Here is an 18,503-nt window from a genome sequence, read left to right as displayed (position 1 = left end):
TCTCGCTCTTCAGCCACAGTTTGATTGATTTCTTTTTTGAAGCTACACTGGCCTGAAGTCATGTCTTCATATTGCTGTCAGCTTTTCAGAATAAATCAAATTGCTTTCAAATTCACTCATCTCGAACAGAAAAATGGCAGGAAATCAACATTAATTACAGTTCGACCTCACGTGCTTCCCTCCGTCTGACGTCTCTGACAGAAACTTAAACTTCCTCCTGAGATTTCAGGAAATGAGCCAAACTCACGCAGGAAACAAAAGACCGACTAAAATGTTTAAGTTAAATTTTAGGTTTTTTTTTTTTTTGGTTGTTTTTTTTGTTTTTTTTTATTAAAATGTGAGTCCAAACAGCTTCATGCTAAGCTAAACTGTTAGCTAGCCTTCTCTTAACTGCTAACCAGCTGCTGTTTGCTAATTCCTGAAGGAATATTTACTATGTTTTTAATAGCCAAACTGAGCTGTTAGTTTAAATTTAGCTGAAATATTAACAAGCTTTCTTCAGTCTGGATTAACGGCTAGAAAAAACAACCTTAGTTCTCTGCTAATCAGACTCATTTTATTTGAACTCTTAGTTGAATTATAAACTGATGTCTTCGGGTTTACCTCCGACATCAAACTGTTGGCCAACTTCAATTTGTTTCTAAACCATTGTAGCTAACTGAAGGTGTTACACTGAATTTAGCTGGTTGTCTTCATTTGCTTTTGTTAGCCAACCTTACAGAAGCTAATGCTGAACAGCAGAAACAGCTTTTGAGTTGAGTTATTTTGGGAAATGACTTTTCAGAGTTTGCGCTCGTCTCCTAAAATGTTTAGTTTCTGTCTCGACGGACTTGTGCGGGTTTTAACCCGTCGATCAGCAGCTCAGACGGGGCTGCGGTCACACCAGGGGCCGGCTGCTCCTCGTTGGTCCATTAGGTGCTAGCCGACTCGACGAGCTAAAGTTAACTAGAAATGTAAAAACACACCAACGGCAGGAGCGCCGTTGACTGCGGGCCATGCTGCGCGGGGCAAAGTCAAAAGGCAGGACACTGTGCAAAACTGACTCCAACACCGAAATGTGACGACGCCATTCGAATGGGTGAAGCCTCCCCTGATAAATAAAAGCTGGTGTGACCGCGGCCTGAGCACGACAAACAGCCAGTCAGAACACAAATCGAGTCACCGGGCTCCACAGAGTCAGCGTGGCGCCGTAAAAAAGGAAAAACTGTCCGTGATGGAGATGAGGTGACCGGTCTGAAGGGGGCTCCAGGCCTCGGCTCGGTCTCTGGTTTAGTGGAGTGAAGCTCAGCCCGGCCTGATGTGCGGCCTGGTACGGTGTCGTGTCGGCCGACAAACATCAATAATTCATGGTTGACTGTAATACTGTGTAATTCCACGATTGTAAGCGGGCAAGAATCCATCAAATTTTCATCGCGGTCATCATTTCGGCTCAACGGCATGTTGAATATTTCATGTCACTGACCTCCAGGTCAGGTCAGCGTGTGATTGGATGAGCACTCCGAGGAGGACGGCGTGCAGAGTCCCAGGCTGCCGTCATACAAACTCCATTTGGCTGTTGATTTCTGGCGATGAGGTCAAACTCGGTCCTTGAAGTTGGAATTTCTTTATCGAAGAGAAGATCTCACTCGTTTTCTATTTTCTTTTTTTCATTTGGGTTTTTCCTTTTGTGTTTTTGTTTCTTCGTTTCACTTTGTGTTTTTATTTTATTTTTTTCCTCCGATGTGTTAAAACGCCAGCCAAGTCAGTATGGTGGGCAGCGTGGTTAGGACAAACGTGAGGCCCCTGGCGTCGGCAGGTCTGGGGGCTCCGTTGCCGCCGCCACACAGTTCAAACAAACTCCCACGGAAATCCAGGTTGCGGGACTCCTTTTTCAGTTTCTCCCAGAGATCCGTGGCGCCCTCCTGGCAGTCAGCCAGCGCCGTCGTGGCGCAGGAGTGGAAGTTATCCCAGTAACTGGCAGGAGAAAACACAGCAAGCGTTAGCACCGAGAGCTTCTGACTGATTTTAAAGGACGAAGAGCCAACTGTGGAAGTCATCCCAGAATCTGGCTCAACAGAAAACAAGATGAGCACACAAACAACCGAGCTGACGGAGGAAACCCAAAAAACAACGACACATGAGACAAAACCTAAAAATGAACTCAGCTGTCTGAAAACTAAAGCTGATTACATCAGATTTATTTTAGATTTACATTACGTAGATGATCTCGTTTTATTGATCACACAACCCAGAACTCGGGTCAGTCAGGGTTTGTCTTCATGTGAAGCTGAAATGTTAACGTGGAGCTCATTTCCTTCATTCGTCTCCTTCCCTCCTTCCCTCCTTCCCTCCTTCCCTCCTCTTTGAGGCTTTCATGTGTTATTCATATTGAAGCATCCATCCTCTATTTTCATCTCTGTCAGCCCCCCATTTCACATTTTACATTTAAATCTTCCTTTTTGTTCAGTCTTTTTTTTTTGTCACATCTCATCTGTCCATCAGTGCTTTCTTGGTTTTTTTTTTAACTCCTCACAGTTCATGTAAAGATGACACATGGTGCAACACACACGCACACACACACACACACACACATCTAATCCAATCTCCCAATCTGCTCTTATTGATGTTGACCTTCTGAACTGAGCCGTGTCGATTCTACATCTCTTAGCAATTAACACGTGTGTGTGTGTGTGTGTGTGTGTGTGTGTGTGTGTCTGCCACGCCTCAACACCGCTGTGATGGAGCTGTCACTGAATTACAAAATCATGTGTGTGTTGGGGGGGCTTATTGCTGCCATCTGGTGCCCACCCGCTTTGGATGGTGGGATGAACATGGAGGAGAAAAAAGGGGGGCATTAATGGGGGAGCTGGGGGTTCAGCTGGTTAGTTTCCCCCCCCCCCCCAACGGGGTTGTGCTTTAATCACTCATACATTATTTGGGCTCAGTCATTTTTACTTACGACTTCTTGTGTTTGGCTGCTGTGGTGTTCATGGGGGGCTCATTTAGATGATTGTAGAATGAAAGTGAAATGATGATGATGCTCTCCTACCTGCAGATCTTGTGCAGGTTCTCCCTGTCGTCCAGGTCCTGCGGGTAGTTGGCCATGTTCTCCCCCAGCTGGAGCAGACAGTCGGAGAACCCTTTGAACACCGAGTCACATTGACCAGCGCTGACCAGCACCGTCTGCAACACAGAGACTGCACAGAGAGACCAAGGTGAGGCTGCAGGCAGGAGACGGGCCTCTGAGGTCAGCGACCGCCACTGACAGGAAGTCAGACGGAGCCACAGAGTGAATGAAGAGTAACGGGGGGGTCCAGCAGCTCCAGGTAGGAACAAAAACACACAACAGACACACAACATCAAAGCAAACCGGCTTCCTTTGACTGAAAACGTGTCTGTAGAAGGTGATGTATGTTTCACATAAGACATAAGATGGTGTGTGTGTGTGTGTGTGTGTGTGTGCGCGCGTTGCCAGCTCTGACACGCCTCCAGCTCCAATCAGCCAGTCTCACATGTGCAATAACACGGAATAGACACACCCCTTTACATGACCTTTTTGTTAACTCGTGTGTGTCTACGGTTCGTTAAGCAGGATCGGGCTGATTGATTGGTTTGGATAATAACAGGGCTGCTGTCTGTGGACTAACACAGCGTGACATGTAGGACGAGGTGTGTGTGTGTGTGTGTGCCGTCCTCCTTTGGCTCAGAATGACCAGCATGGTCCTCTGAGGCTGAACCGTGAAGATGAACCCTGCGGTTCACCTGGTGACACTGAACTGAGGATTAGGGATATTGGGGGCGTGGCCTCATTGAATGACAGGTGGAGCCCGTCTCTGTCTCTAGACCTGGACCTGGACTCTGGGTCTGTGAAGTGAAACCTGAACCCGTCATTCTATCTAATGACCGTCCGGCCCTCAATCCGGGGGGTTCTGACCGACTTCTGGCCCGCTGTGGTCAGGCGCTACTTGACTTCCTAAAGGTACTTGAACACATCAGCTGCGGGGCCCCACAGGGCTCTATTCGGGGAACCCCCCTCTTTGTGTTTCAGAGATAAAAAAACTGAACTCCTCCACAGATATACAATTGATATGAACCAGCTCTGAATCCCAGATATGATCTTTTAATGCAACAGAAACTTTGTTTTGTAGAATACGTAATTGTTGTTGTTGTTGTCGTCATGCTTTAAAGATGACGGGTCACAGATGTGTTAAACGTTCATAGATTAGTTTTATGGTTCTATTTTAAATTTGACTTTCAGAGATAGATCTGATCCTGGCTGTTTGCTGTTGCACTGAATTTTTCTATTAATTTTGTTAATATTTGATAATAGATGATATTAAAAAACGGCAGAGGTGTTTTTAAAAAATCTGTTAACCAAGTCAAGAAGTAAATAATGAATTAAAATCTGGATTTAGACAGTTTGTCTCTTCTGAGTGTGAAATTATAATCTCATAATCTGATTTCTTAATTTATTATCTAATAATTTAGAGTTATTCTATTTTACTTCTGGTACTAAAATCTTTCTACAATGGGGAATTATTTTATTTTATAATTTTAGGATTATATGTTTTGATATCAATAAATAATAATGAATATCTTTGTGTTTAACACATTTTGTCGGTGTAAAATCGACAAACTCACCGAATGTGAGTTTTGTATTTTACTGTCACAGTATTAACACTATTACTATTATTCCAGTGACTGCTACTATAATAATAATAATAATAATAATAATAATAATAATAATAATAAGATGATGAAGAAATGTTTTTCGGATTCCTCAGATGTTCGGGTTCTTCCTGAACTGAACTTTGTTAATTCAGATGTTGTGAATGTGTTAACGTTGTGACTTAAATTACCTTAAATGACTTCACTGTTACCATGGAAACGCTGCAGCGCTCCTTTAATGGGATTTACTGTCTCGTTCCTCCATCATTTAATGACATCACAGGTATTTTCAGTTTTTAAATATTACTGCTAACGTTTCTTAAGAAGGATTTGTTGTACCGGACGGTCAGTGCAGCTTCTAAAACACGACGTAATAAATACGATAAATAAAAGCATCTCACTCCTTTAGAAAAATAAAAAATGAATTGATAACAGTGAAAGTGGCAGTAAGAGTCACGATATCTGATCAGAGTTTAAACTGACTTCAGTAAGTTTCTGTAATATTTTTATTTTTTGGTTTTTACAGTAATATTTAATAATATTCTTGTTTTTCAGGATTGAATATTTCAGCTTTAGTGTTCTTTTAATGTTGAATCACTGTGGATGAATGAACCCCCCCCCCCCCCCCCCCCCCCCTCTCTCTCTCTCCATTGTTTCTCCGGGTGTCTCTCTACCACTGTATGTTGGAGGCATTACATCATCTCTCCCTGCAGCCTGTTCAGTCTTCTCTCTGCAGCTGAGGTCAAAAACACATGAATGAAGTTCCCCCATCACTGATCGCTGATATTTCATTTATTTTTTTACACCTTTTATTTTCCTTCAGGCTTTTAAAATCTTTTTTTTGATTAAATTCATTTTTAGTCAAACATTTAAATACTTATTTTATTTCTAACGGATCAGATTTATTTTCATTCGTTTTTATTTTCTTCTAAAAATCGTTTTATGTTTAGTTTTTATTTTATTGGCCTGTTTGATTTTAGTTTTCTTCCTCATCGGAGCTGCAGCTCCGTTTATTCTCAATTTATTCGTTTTTGTCCCCTGAGTCTTTTTATTGTTGGTCCGTAAATCAGTTCAAGCTGCTGAGATGATGATGATTATTATTGTTATTATTATAAATAAATAAATAATAATAAAAAATAAATAATAATAATAATAATAATATCTTTATCATTATTATTATTATTTCTGGTCTATTCGTTTATTTCTTTTCTTTATAAAAAAAATCTGTTGAGTGAAATCAGGACAGTCCCGTCACACGCGCACACAGGAGGGTGCGCGCACAGCATTTTCGTTCACGCCTCCGTCCAGGCACGCTCGCACTGATTCACCCCTCCTACACACACACACACACACACACACACACACACTTGCCTGCAGTGCATCGTTGCCAGAAGCAGCGTGTTGTCTGACACACCCACCTCCGGCACGAGCCCATTTTTCGCGCGTAAAGCCGCCAAATTACAAAATTTAACAACAATAAAAACACAAAGAATCATTCTGGAGGGAAAAAGTTTGTAACGAACATTAAAACATCACGTGGTCCAAAAACATGTGATGATTTTAGCAGCAGCCAATCACGCACGACTATTCAAACTAAACTCAAACCGGAAAAGACCAACAACTGAACAACAACACAACAAAATGAAGGAAGGCGGAATTAATCCACCTCATTCGATTCGTGTTAATTTTTCTGTGTGAAATAATCATCTTTTTTTCTGATCAGAAAAGCATCAAAACGGGAAACGGAATGATTTGACTTCTTCCTGTTTTTATTGTTTTCGTTCTTTTTGTTGTTTTAATTTTTTTTTATAGTTTTATCGTTTTTAATATTTTAATTTTTTATTGTTCTGGTGTTTTTTCTGCAGCTCATCATGGTCTCTCTCTCTCTCTCTCTCTCTCTAACAATAGATTCTGTGTCTTGAATAATTCAGCGTTTCTCCGAGCCACCATCACGCACGTGCACGCGCGCTCACGCTCGTGCAGAGCCCTCCTCCACAGCTTCGTTATGCAACAGCAGAAAAAGCTCCAGTAGGTCCGGTGTGCAGCTCCAGGTATTAGACGGGCCCTTTGGGGTTTTTAGCAGAAAACAAAAAACGGTGCACGTTGTGTTTTCGATCGTGCACGAGGCGGAAACGCGGGCCTCTGCTGCGCGCGTGCACACGGAATTTTAAAATGATTTTTTTTTTATTCTAATTTTTCATGGTGTATTTTTTGTCTGCTTGTTTTGCTGTTGTTGTTTTGCCGACCTTGTCTTTGTCTGTCGGAGCTGCAGACCCGGACACTGCGGATCCGGATCCGGTCCAGCAGGACCCGAACGGACTCTTTTTATTTATTTTATCCCACATGAACGAACGAGCCCAGGCCTTTTCTCTAAAGCACCAAAATAAAACACCGTGAAATCTGAGCCACGTGAAGCCAAAACTGGGGCTTTTATTTTGTTAATATTTTAAATGTGAGTTTATCATTTTTTTATTTTTAATGAAGAAAATGTCTCCAGTTTGGGACAGAGGGGGGAGGGGGGAGGAGGGGGCATTCCCCTGTTAACACACACACACACACACACACTCCAAACGTGAAGTGTAGTCCCGTTAAAACGAGCCGCCGCCTCATTACGAGTCAACCTGACAGGGAAACACCGAAACATCCCAGAATAATCCCACAGATTAACTCTGATGTGTGTTCTTCTGACAGAACATGAAATATATTTAGAACACAGCTGACACACAATGAATCCTCCAGGACAACAATAACACTGAATGATGAGTCTGACCTATGTGTAGAGCCAGGAACAGACCGAGGTATCTGCCGGACCAGCTGCCTGCCATCCTCTCCATCCTCCGGAGTCACTAAACGGGAGCGTGGCCGCGCATTCCCCGCAAAACACCCGCAAAACGGCTACATCCAGCGGCCCCGGGTCCTCCTGGTCCTGGTCCTGGTCCTGGTCCTGGTCCTGGTCCTGGTCCTGGTCCTGGTCCTCCTGCTCTGTTCTTCCCTCCGTCTTCCTGCGTCGTGTCGGCTCTGCGCTTCCTGCCGGTTTTACGCGTCTGGAGAGGAAAAAGAAAAGAGAGAGAGGAAGCCCCTCCTCTCTCTCTCTCTCTCTCTCTCTCTCTCTCTCTCTCTCTCTCTCTCTCGATCATCCATCTAATTTTTATCAACACATTTCGATTAATAACTGATTTATTAGAATCTCCAGCTGATGTTATTTTCGATGTTTCTTTGACTTTCTGTCAGCAGCAGCAGAAACCTGGAGCCTTCCTAAAAACTGAAAAACATCAGCTTTAAATATCAAAAGACCAAATTTAGATTTGTGTAGAAATAACAATTAATAATTTGAAGAATTTAGATTTTTAGTTTTTTGAAGGCCAAAAGATGCTTTTTTAATTTACATGAGGAAATGTTCAGATTTCAGGCCTGAGATCAGAAAAATCCGTTTTTATTATTTTAAGAGATTTCTAAACAAATTTATCGTTAAATTCTGCATTACGGTTCAAAAATGACTTGTGAGGTCCGAGGCCTTCACCTGTCGGCCCGTCAGTGGCCCCGGGGACCCAGAGTGGTGATGTCATCAGGAAGTGGGCGGATTCGGGTTGTCTTCGTCTGTGTTGGACCTTTTAGAAATCAGGGCCCAGGTGACGGAGCAGGAGCCGCCCCCTCCTGAGTGACCTTTGACCTTTTGAGTTCAGTTTAAAACCAGAAGATAAACCGGGCCTTTGTGCTGATCCAGCTCCAGTCTGGGCCTGGTCTGGACTGATGTCTGAGACCAGCTCCAGGTACAGCCTGTCAGTCACACAGTGGCCCCGCCCCCTAATCCATCCCCTGCTTTCTGGGCTGGTCACACAACACAGACACACAAAAAGAGGACTATGATTGTGTGAATGTAAAAGTATGAATGGAAGTGAAGGAGGGTTGTGTGACGTATGAGAGCACACACAAAATAACACAAAACACACACACCCAGCAGGACTTACTTCACAACATGGTGTGTGTGTGTGTGAGGATGAAACAGAAGATGTGGGGGATCTTCTCCTGCTGACGTCAGCTGAATGTGAAACAAACCGACTCTGCTGCTGCATATTAACACAGATGTTTCCCCGAGGCGATGCGGCGCTGCAGCAGGACACACACACACACACACACACACACACACAGAAATACACAATAATTGGGTCCCCAGATAGTTTCAAACTGATTCAAATCTGAAAACATTTAACTGCTGGACAGACACTAAATGGCTGCACCTGTGTGTGTGTGTGTGTGTGTGTGTGTGTGTGTGTTCTGACTGTAAGTTTGACCTTCAGACACACTCCATCCTTCTGTCGTCCAATCAGAAGTGGACGCAGGCAGACAGCCTCCCCACCTGCTGCCCCAGTTCTGCCCCAGGGGCATCACTTGCTGCCCCCTGCTGGTCAACACGAGTAACTACAGCCCCATCACACACACTCCATGCTGCCGCCCCCCAATCTGGATGAGTCCGCCACAGAAAGTAGTCCCTGACAGAGGCTTCATGTCCCAGACTGGGGGGGCCGTGCGGGTTCAGGTTCCACTGGTCCTTCTGGGACTCATCTCAGACCTGGGGGGTTCAATCAGGTTCCTGGATGACATCACAGCACAGCAGCAAATTCTTCAATGGCAGTGTGTGTGTGTGTGTGTGTGTGTGTGTGTGTGTGTGTGTGTGCGCGCGCGCTGCAGCATCATTTGTCCTCCTAGCCTCAGTTTGTTCTTTTGTCTTTAAGTCGGTGGCGCCATCTGCTGGTAGTAACAGACAGCAGCAGTAACTCAGATGAGGTTTATTTAAACAGGTGATGACCTTTGACCTCTGACACCTGCTGCTCCGTCTGTATTAATTTATGTCAAGAAGTAAAACTTTCATGAAGTTTGAATTAATTATAGCTCATCAAAATTCAAATATTGTAATATTTTAATAAGACTGGTGGGAAACATGATTCATGTTAATGTGACGACCATATTTGTCTATATTGTTAGATATCATAATATCCAACGTGGAAATGTAATATATTTAACTAAATTACATTTGTGTGTGCGTGACCTTTTAACGTAGTTTGGAGCGTGGTGATAAACGCTTCAGCCTCTCAGCTGCACACAGTCTGACTGTGGACTGTCTCTAACAGAGCGGCTGTGACGTCTCTGCACGGAACTTCGGAGAGTAATTCCTCGTGTTTCTCCTTCTTTGCTCTCCACGTCCCGGCTGCTTGTCATGTTGGAGATGAGTTTTTTTGTTTTTTTTTTCCAAACTGCTCAACTCAGTTTCTTTCTTTTCTTTTTACAAACTAGAAGAGCCAAAGCTCACAGCTGATCATCACCTGACAGATTTTTCCTCCAGCTGCTTCTCCGTCTGATTATTTCAAAGAAAGTTGTTGCAGTAGCATTTTTTAATGATTTTCTTTGAATTATTTTATGGATCTTCATTTAAACTGACGGTGTTAACAGTGTCAGTGGAGATCAGAGTGACCTTCTGCTCTCACTTCCTCTTCTTCTTCTTCTTCTTCTTTCTCAGAGTCAGAGACAAGTTAACCTGCACATGTTGAACATTTACCCTTTTTCATCATCTTTACTTAATCAGCTGATTCTCTCCAATGTTCCCTTATTTTCCTGATAAAAACTGTGTGAAGCAGAATAACCACAGAAAAGTTCCTCTGTTTCTCTCTTTATCTGATCAGGAGTTCTGCTCATTAATGATGAAAGATCAGCTCCACATATCTGATTGTCTTTATTCTGTCAACACAATAAACTCAGAAACATACAGGACTGATCCAGAGACTCTCTGATTGGCTGTGACATCACCCACCGGAGCCAATAGGAGCGTCCGATGTGGAGAAGTGACTCTAGACGTCACTATCGAAGATGCAGGGTTTGTCTTATCTGTCTCGTCCATCTCCTCTGTTCTCTCATGTCTTGTTTTTTTATTTGTCATTTTCTTTTGGCCTCCTTCGTCCTTTCCCTTCCTGAGAACAGATCTGCTGACAGACCGTGATGACCCTCCTGATGAGTCAGGCAGATTAGGGGTGAGAGATGGAGACTTGTCCTGTCTGAAACCTGAACACTTCGGTTTCCTTCAGCCTGGCCGTCTGCCCAGAGCTGCAGAAAAACACCTCCGATGTTTCATCATGTGGTCTGCTGACAGATGTGACGTCCCAGCAGAGCAGAGCGATGGCTGCACGCCACCATGGCGTCCATATTCAGTGCTGACCGTCTGACCAATCAATGGCAGGTCAGAGGAAACGACTCAGGAGGTCTCTGAGACCGTCGTCTTTATTCCACTTTTTATTTTCTGTTCATTTGAGTTGATTTCCCTCTGATGTAAACTTCAGCCTCTGCAGAGGAAAAATGAAATAAATGAATAGGAGACACGTCTCCAGATCCTCAGTCTGCATCTGTCCCGATTTCCAATATATGTGCTTTTATTAATTTAACAGCATGTGTAATAATCCTGCATTAATCTGAATTCATCATTTTTTATTTATTGGTAAATATTTCTTTTGTGTCTGAACTGCAAAACTCAGCAGAAATCAGCGTGTTTCTCCATCAGTCAGCTGTTTGTTGTAAACACTGTGACATCGACATGTCGCAACTTGGTCCGTTGGGTCAAGGTCACCTTCACACACACACTCTGGTCTCATCCATTTCAGTGAACAGCCTGAGCTTTGACCAAAAACACATCAAACTGTCAGAAACTTTAAGTAGATTTAAATTTCTATCTATAAACTTAAAAGTTGTGTGTTTATTGTGTCAATCAACGGTGACAAAGAAATGTAATCAAAATATTCTAACAATAAACTGTTAATGTTGCAGAGAAAAGTATGAATGGTGCTGTGTGTGTGTGAGAAAGAGGAAGTAGTGTGTGTATATAAACTGGTGCTGAAGTCGATCTGATCATCTGAGACTCGACAGACAAACTTCAGTCCTCCATCTGCGCGGTGAGACTTCCTGTTGATTTTTATTCAGTTATTTATTACAGATTAATGTCTCCAATGTTCTTTACGGAGATCTGATTTCATCGACATCTTTTTTTTCATCTCTTGAATATCAGGACAGTTACATTTTTTTTCCAATTCAGTCTTTGTTTAAATCTCTTCTTCTTCTGTATCAAACATGTTAAAGGTCACTTTAGTTATTTTACATAAATGTTTTTTGCTTTTCTTTTTCTCTGCAGTGAGCATCATGTCTGATCCAGCCAGGAACCAAAACTCCTACAGGGGGCGCTATCCTCTGCCGGTACACCTTCAGCAGAAACATGACGCTCTTCACCTGAAACTGAAATATTTGGTTATTCTGTGATTATTTCATCGTCTTCAGGTGCCGACCTCCAACCTCACAACCGAGGAAGATGATTATCCAGAATTTGAGCCTTTTGATGAAGGTGCTGAGGCCACGCCCAGAACTACACCTGGTGCAGGTAAGAAAAAACAGCGCGGCTGCCGATGATAAAACTATAATGGGTATGTTTTCACCGGCCCCCGGCCCCCGGCCCCCCAGGGTCTCTGTCGGTGCAGCAGGTCGACATGTGTCTGCAGATGAACAAACAGACTCACTACACGTCAGCCTACGACATCAACCACCTGGTGGTTCGACGAGGCCTTCAGTTCGTCATCAAGGTCACCTTCAACCAGGCGCCGGCCGGAGGAGAAGACTTCCAGCTCAACTTCCTGATCGGTGAGTTTGAATCTGTGTTCTAAAATCGGACACTTCTTTGTTTAAACTGTAAGAATGATAACTCAGAACACATCAGTCAGCTGTTTCCTGACAGAAATACAAAAATAATTCAGATCACTGAAGTGGTCATTCTGTCATTTCTCAGTTTAAAACAGATAAATGTCTGATTTCTAAACAGAAATATGTTTTTTCTGAAATATTCAATGTTGTGTGAACTCCTCTTTATTAAAACACATTTTACCTTTCAGCTCAGTTTCACACATGGCCTGGGGGCGTGGCCTGTGCCACTGAGCGTGCTCATTGGCCACAGCTCACTAATGAAATGATTCCCTCCAAAACTAATTAGCTGCTGAGGAGACGTTTGTGACCGTCGGTTCGTTCGACAGCAACACGTTCAATTAACGGACTGATTAGGAGACACACATCAGAGCTGCTGTGACAGATGTTCACAGCTGCATCTGGAAACACGCACAACACACACATCTGTCTCATTTTCTACTCTCCAATCATTTTACTGAAATGTTTTTATTTCCCTGCAAACAGACTAACAGAACGAAACAAACTGAAATACTGGAAATAAACCTTCACACTAAAACAAACCACAAAGACACACAAACACTAATCTCTGCTCCATCTCCCTTCTTTGTCTCCTCTCCTTGACGGCCCCAGGCTCCAGCCCCAGCGCCAGTAAGGGCTCTGAGGTCGTGGTGACCTTCGGGTCCCGTCAGGGCGGCCTTTGGTCGGGTCAGATCCTGGAGTCACTTGATCAAACTGTGACTCTGGGCGTCACGCCGTCCCCTGACGCCATCGTGGGTAAGTATCGCACATTCGTGAGCATCGCGGCGTCCGGCGGCATGCAGAGGACCAAGAGGGACCCGAGCACTGACCTGTACCTGCTCTTCAACGCCTGGTGTCCAGGTACCATCTGCCCCGCCTCCTAATGCCCCCTGGGAGCTGAGGAACAACTGTCTGTCTGTCAAAAACAGCAGCTCTCTTTGGTCTCTGCAGAGGATCCGGTCTACCTCCCTGATGAAAGCGAGAAGCACGAGTACGTCCTGAACGACAACGGTGTGATCTTTCAGGGCTCGGTCGGCTCCATGTCGACCCGCAACTGGATGTATGGACAGGTACACACCGAGGAACACACACAGACACACATCATGTCAGAGAGAACGGGGTTAAAGTCTTTTCTCTGTCTGCAGTTTGAAAAGGGAATTTTGGACGCCTGCATCCACATCCTGGATGCATCTCGTATGCCGATCCATGACCGAGGAAACATCATCAAAGTGGTCAGGAAGGGGTCCGCCATGGTGAGGACAGGAGCTGTGGTCACGGCACCGGGTGTTAAATAAATCTTCTTCGTGCATAAAATAGAAGCATCAGCAAATAAAAATTTTTGTTGACTTTAATAAGAATTTCCTCTAAACATAAAGTCAAAGATGGAATTTTGGGTAAATGCCCAGATTTAACATTAAATCAGGTTTAAGATGTTTGTCCAACATTTGTTTGGTGATGTTGGACTCTCGAGGACCCTCTTTTTTCCGCTGACCTTTGACCTCCGTCTTCCTCTCAGCTTAACTCTCAGGATGATAACGGCGTGATGGTGGGGAACTGGAGTGACGACTTCTCCATGGGAAAGCCCCCCACATCGTGGACAGGCAGCGTCCAGATCCTGCTGCAGTACGTCAACACTGGCGTCCCCGTCTGTTACGCCCAGTGCTGGGTGTTCGCCGGAGTCTTCAACACCTGTAAGTCCAGGTCCTGGTGCACCAATGAACATGTTTTCTGTGGCACCGTGTCAATCCTCCATCTCTCTGCAGTCCTCCGTTGCCTCGGCATCCCAGCGAGGGTCATCACCAACTTCTCCTCAGCCCACGACAACACGGGCAACCTGAAGACCGACCTGATCTTCAAGCCGGATGGGTCGCCAGACAAACGCCACACCAGAGACTCCATCTGGTCGGTCTAACTGCTCAGTTAGGATCTAACCCACTGCGAGCGTCAGGACTTTTTAAGCACATTCACCACAAAAACTGTTCCGTCGAAAGAACATTAACATCCATTTTCTGTTCAGGTTGACCTCCTGGTCGGTCATAACTCAAATTCAGATAACTTTATTTTTACATTTTCAGTCACATTAATCTGTTCATCACTGCCGATGGGTTTTCTTCACCCTGCAGGAACTACCACTGCTGGAACGAGGCGTTCATGGTGCGTCCTGACCTTCCTAATGGCTTTGGAGGATGGCAGGTGGTGGACGCCACACCACAGGAGACCAGCGACGGTAAGACGGACAGCCAGATGGACGGATGAACAAAAAAGTGGACCGACGATACACGACGTCTCTGTGTTTGGTTTCCAGGACATTTCCGCTGTGGCCCTGCCTCAGTCGCTGCCATTAAGGAAGGCGTGCTCTGCCACCCGTTCGACCTGGGATTCGTCTTTGCTGAGGTTCAGCTCGTTTTCACATCCAGGCTGAGTTTTCTCTCATCGTGCAGTTCAACATTTGGACTTTAATCTGTTTCTGACTCATCTCAACTCTGAGTTTAACTCTTATTGCTGTAATAATAAACTCACCTCGAACCTGAAAACAGAAAGAACAGAAGATGTAGTATGTAGCATTTAATCCGTTGAAGTCTTTTTACTGACTGAACTCTTCGTCCTCCGTCCAGGTGAACAGTGACGTGGTTTTCTCAAAGCGGGATCGTTTTGGGACTCTAACTCCCTTCAGAGTGGATAAGACTCATATTGGACAGGCTATTTACACCAAAGCTGTCAGTGGCTCGTCACCTATGGACGTCACACACACCTACAAGTATCCTGAAGGTAACACACACACACACACACACAACCTCCAAAGTCAGCCAACAATGTGAAGAAGAGCCATGTGGAGCTGGTGGGACATTTGACCGGCCCTTCGTCCACAGGAAGTTCAGAGGACGAGAGGACGATGGCTCGGGCCGAGGAATATGGCTGTTCCAGGGATCACTCTGAGCTGCCCGACCCCCAGCTGACCGTCAACATCTCTGTTGGACAGGTAACAGCCAGGCTGGAAAAATAAAACTACAGCTTATTAGAATAAAAATACTGAACGATCAAATACTTCATTTCACGTAATAAGAAATCCAAAAGCAGCGACTGGTCCTGCTGGTTGGACGCTCATGGTGCCTTCACTGGCGAGTTTAGCTTTCTGCTGATAACATGCCACCTTTTAATTGAACGGCTAGCGTTAGCCGCACCAGGACTGATCCTGAGTCAGCTGAGACTGTAAGCGTCAAACATCGTCAGACGTTCAGGACGCCAGGACGTTCCCGCCTTTTTGAGTTACCTTTGAATACGTGATAGATGTGGCGTTCTGTTGCTGCTCACACAGTTTCTGGTATAAAATATAGAGTTAGTGTTTTGGTTGATGTGTCAGTAGTTCATGTACACCACCAACTCTCTTAGTGTCTTCTAGCTGCTGTAAAAATTCAGATTTTTGATGTAAAGCTGAGTTTCAGCAGCTCCATGATGACCTCACCTGTCCTCCCTCCATCCCAGCTGCCATGCCTGCTGGGTCACGACGTGAACCTGATGGTGGAGTTCCACAACAGCAGTGAATTCCCCAGGACCATCCACGCCCACATGTCGGCATCGGTCATCTTCTACACCGGAGTCACAGCCAGTCAGTTCAAAGATCAGGACTTCAAGGCCTTGGTGCAGCCCTATCAGAGTGAGCGCCCGCCCCCTGACGTCGGATTGTGTGAGCTCCGTGATGGCCTCGCTGCAAAAAGTGTATTTTCCCTGTGTGTGTTGCAGCGGAGCGCATGCCGTTGAAGATCACGTCTCAGGAGTACACGCCTCACCTGGGCGCTCAACGCTGCCTCCACTGCATCGTGACGGGACAGGCTGACGACCAATCAGTGAGTGCCATCAAGGTGATCGACCTGCAGCCCCCAGGCCTCAACGTGACGGTACGATCACACACACAGACGATGTGAAGTTCCTCTCGTGTCTGGGTTGTTCTAGAGCTGATCTAAAGTTTCTATCTGCTCATTCTTTGGAGTCTCTAATGTGCTTCTTCTGTGGTTGCAGCTGAGCGGTCAGCCTCAGGTAGGACAGCAGATGTTTGTGACTGTGACCTTCACCAACCTACTCAGCATCACCCTGTATAACGTCTACGTGGCCCTGGAGGGAGCCGGACTCATCAGCCACAGGCATCGCCTCTACAGGTGACAGCCATGTTTCTGTATTTACACACTTTTGACAAGCTGTTGTGTATTTGAACCTGTGTGTGTGTCTCAGTTCCATCGAGCCTCAGGCCTCCATCACTTGGACGGAGTCGTTCATCCCTCGGCTCCATGGAGCTCGAGCTGTCCTCGCATTGTTGGACTGCAGCAACCTGAGTCAGGTAATCGACGGCCTGTTAATGTCGTTCATCGTTCACCGAAGAGAGAATACACAAAACATCTATTTACATATTAACTGGAGCTGTGTTAGCTTCAGTTCATTTAGCAACTAAACAACAGACACACTGTGGTTATCTTATAACCTGTCACCAGCTAGCACGTTGGCTTGTGCTAACATGTCAAACACCTTGTTGAGTTTGTCTGTATGTGGTTATATTTGTGTATCAAACATTTTTATAATTTCTACAGATGAATAGCATTCAGAAGCTAACTGTTAGCTCTTAGCTATGTGTTATCTGCTGACATTCAGGTGTGTTTTTTCAGGTGTGGGGAGTTGGTGAAGGCGTCATCTCACCCTGAGATGATTGGTCCACAGAGAGGTGTCCCCCATTGCCTCAACATTTCCTCCAATCACAGCAGCTTCAAACTAAAATGGGCGGAGCCAATAACGAGCACAACTTACTTGATAATTGATTTGTTTTCTTGATTTAAATCCAGACGTGTGGAAAACATGATAATGCCATTGGAACCATTTATGTAACAATAAAAATGAAATAATAGATCGAGCTAAAACATTCTGGGCCCTCGAACGAGCTTACAGTGTGGTACAAACACTCATTTAGTCTCCTCCTCATTCTCGGACCAGACAGGATGTCCACACACTTAAATAATAAAACAGAGCTCTAATCACTTCGGATCTGTTTTAATCACATATGAGTCAACGTGAATTATTAATCAACCATAAAACCTGTCAATCAATAAACGCCTTCGTGAGGAGACCAGGCTGCCTCAGAGCGGTCGCATCTACAAAGTCTGATTCCATATCTTCATTTTTATATCATCCCTAAAATAATTTTTCATTTCAGCTCTTCTGTGATTTTAACTTCAATAACCTGTTAACCTGTTAACGAACAATAAAAGCATATTCAAAAGCACAGAAGGTGTCAGAATGTTATTCACCATGTTATTCACTTCTTAAATAAATATAGTAGTTATATTAAGTAACTGATTAACTGTTACCTGATTCCCCCATATGACAGTTGTGTTATAATAAACAGGTGAAGATTCAGACGGAGGTGGTTTGACCTTCGGACTAACACTGACCTCTGGTCTGTTTGTGTGTCTGTTATGTAATCAGTACAACACAGTTCCCAGCAGGTGGAGCCACCAGCCTTTTTCTGCCCCCATCATCATCATCATCATCATCATCATCAGCACTGCTCCTTGCCACCGAGATTCAACTTCCTGTTCCTTGATCATCTTTTTTTGGTAAGTAATAATTAAATATTTAAAATATGAATTAAAGTTTCTGCCTCAGTAAGATTTTTATCTAGTTAAAAAAAGAGAAGAAGGGTCGTGGGGGTCAAACAGGGCATCTAACGTAATCATGAAACAAACATTTAAAGATGAATTCACCAACACAGCAGACTTTCAGCTCTGATCCAACTCACTGCAGTACGTTGTTGTGTTGCTTCTGTGTGTTTGTGATGGTGTTGGTGCTGACAGTGTGCGACTGTATCACCTCCGTTAATATTAGACACAGGTCACTTCTATTATCTAGGTGGAGAGAGCTTCACTTTACATCTCTCTCTCTCTCTCAGGATGAAGGAAGGATCAGACAGTTTTTGGTGTGACCCCCCATCCTTTCTGCCATGGCATCAGGTGAGTCGTTGTCACGGTAACCATATTGTACATGTCAGCATCACAAAACTGGTCGGTCCATGACAGACACACACTTTGGCAGCGCCTGCTCCAACAACACAGAGTTACACAATACACACACGTCTGTTTTGCAGC

The 18,503-nt window shown here is 44.5% G+C and overlaps 2 protein-coding genes across 2 annotated transcripts; one reads left to right on the top strand and one right to left on the bottom strand.

Annotated features, from left to right (window-relative positions):
• Positions 1-256: 256 nt before the first annotated feature.
• nrn1a (neuritin 1a) lies at positions 257-7,669 on the bottom strand. The gene is made up of 3 exons (XM_029529598.1): positions 7,418-7,669; positions 3,029-3,176; positions 257-1,953 (listed from the first exon to the last, which is right to left on the bottom strand). Exons 1-3 carry the CDS (start codon positions 7,479-7,481, stop codon positions 1,725-1,727), a joined length of 441 nt encoding a protein of 146 aa, XP_029385458.1. The 5' UTR covers positions 7,482-7,669; the 3' UTR covers positions 257-1,724.
• A 471-nt stretch (positions 7,670-8,140) lies between these two features.
• LOC115061325 (coagulation factor XIII A chain-like) lies at positions 8,141-17,066 on the top strand. The gene is made up of 19 exons (XM_029529638.1): positions 8,141-8,276; positions 8,976-9,062; positions 11,819-11,869; positions 11,957-12,061; positions 12,142-12,318; positions 12,988-13,236; positions 13,327-13,445; positions 13,521-13,628; positions 13,892-14,066; positions 14,139-14,277; positions 14,499-14,602; positions 14,681-14,769; positions 14,991-15,144; positions 15,246-15,355; positions 15,859-16,050; positions 16,137-16,271; positions 16,393-16,529; positions 16,603-16,708; positions 17,031-17,066. The coding sequence occupies exons 1-19, from the start codon at positions 8,141-8,143 to the stop codon at positions 17,064-17,066; spliced, it is 2,409 nt and encodes an 802-aa protein (XP_029385498.1).
• Positions 17,067-18,503: the final 1,437 nt, after the last annotated feature.

Source organism: Echeneis naucrates, chromosome 20 (assembly GCF_900963305.1).
Source record: "Echeneis naucrates chromosome 20, fEcheNa1.1, whole genome shotgun sequence".
NCBI classification, from domain to species: domain Eukaryota; kingdom Metazoa; phylum Chordata; class Actinopteri; order Carangiformes; family Echeneidae; genus Echeneis; species Echeneis naucrates.
This window is presented reverse-complemented; position numbering and strand designations above follow the sequence as displayed.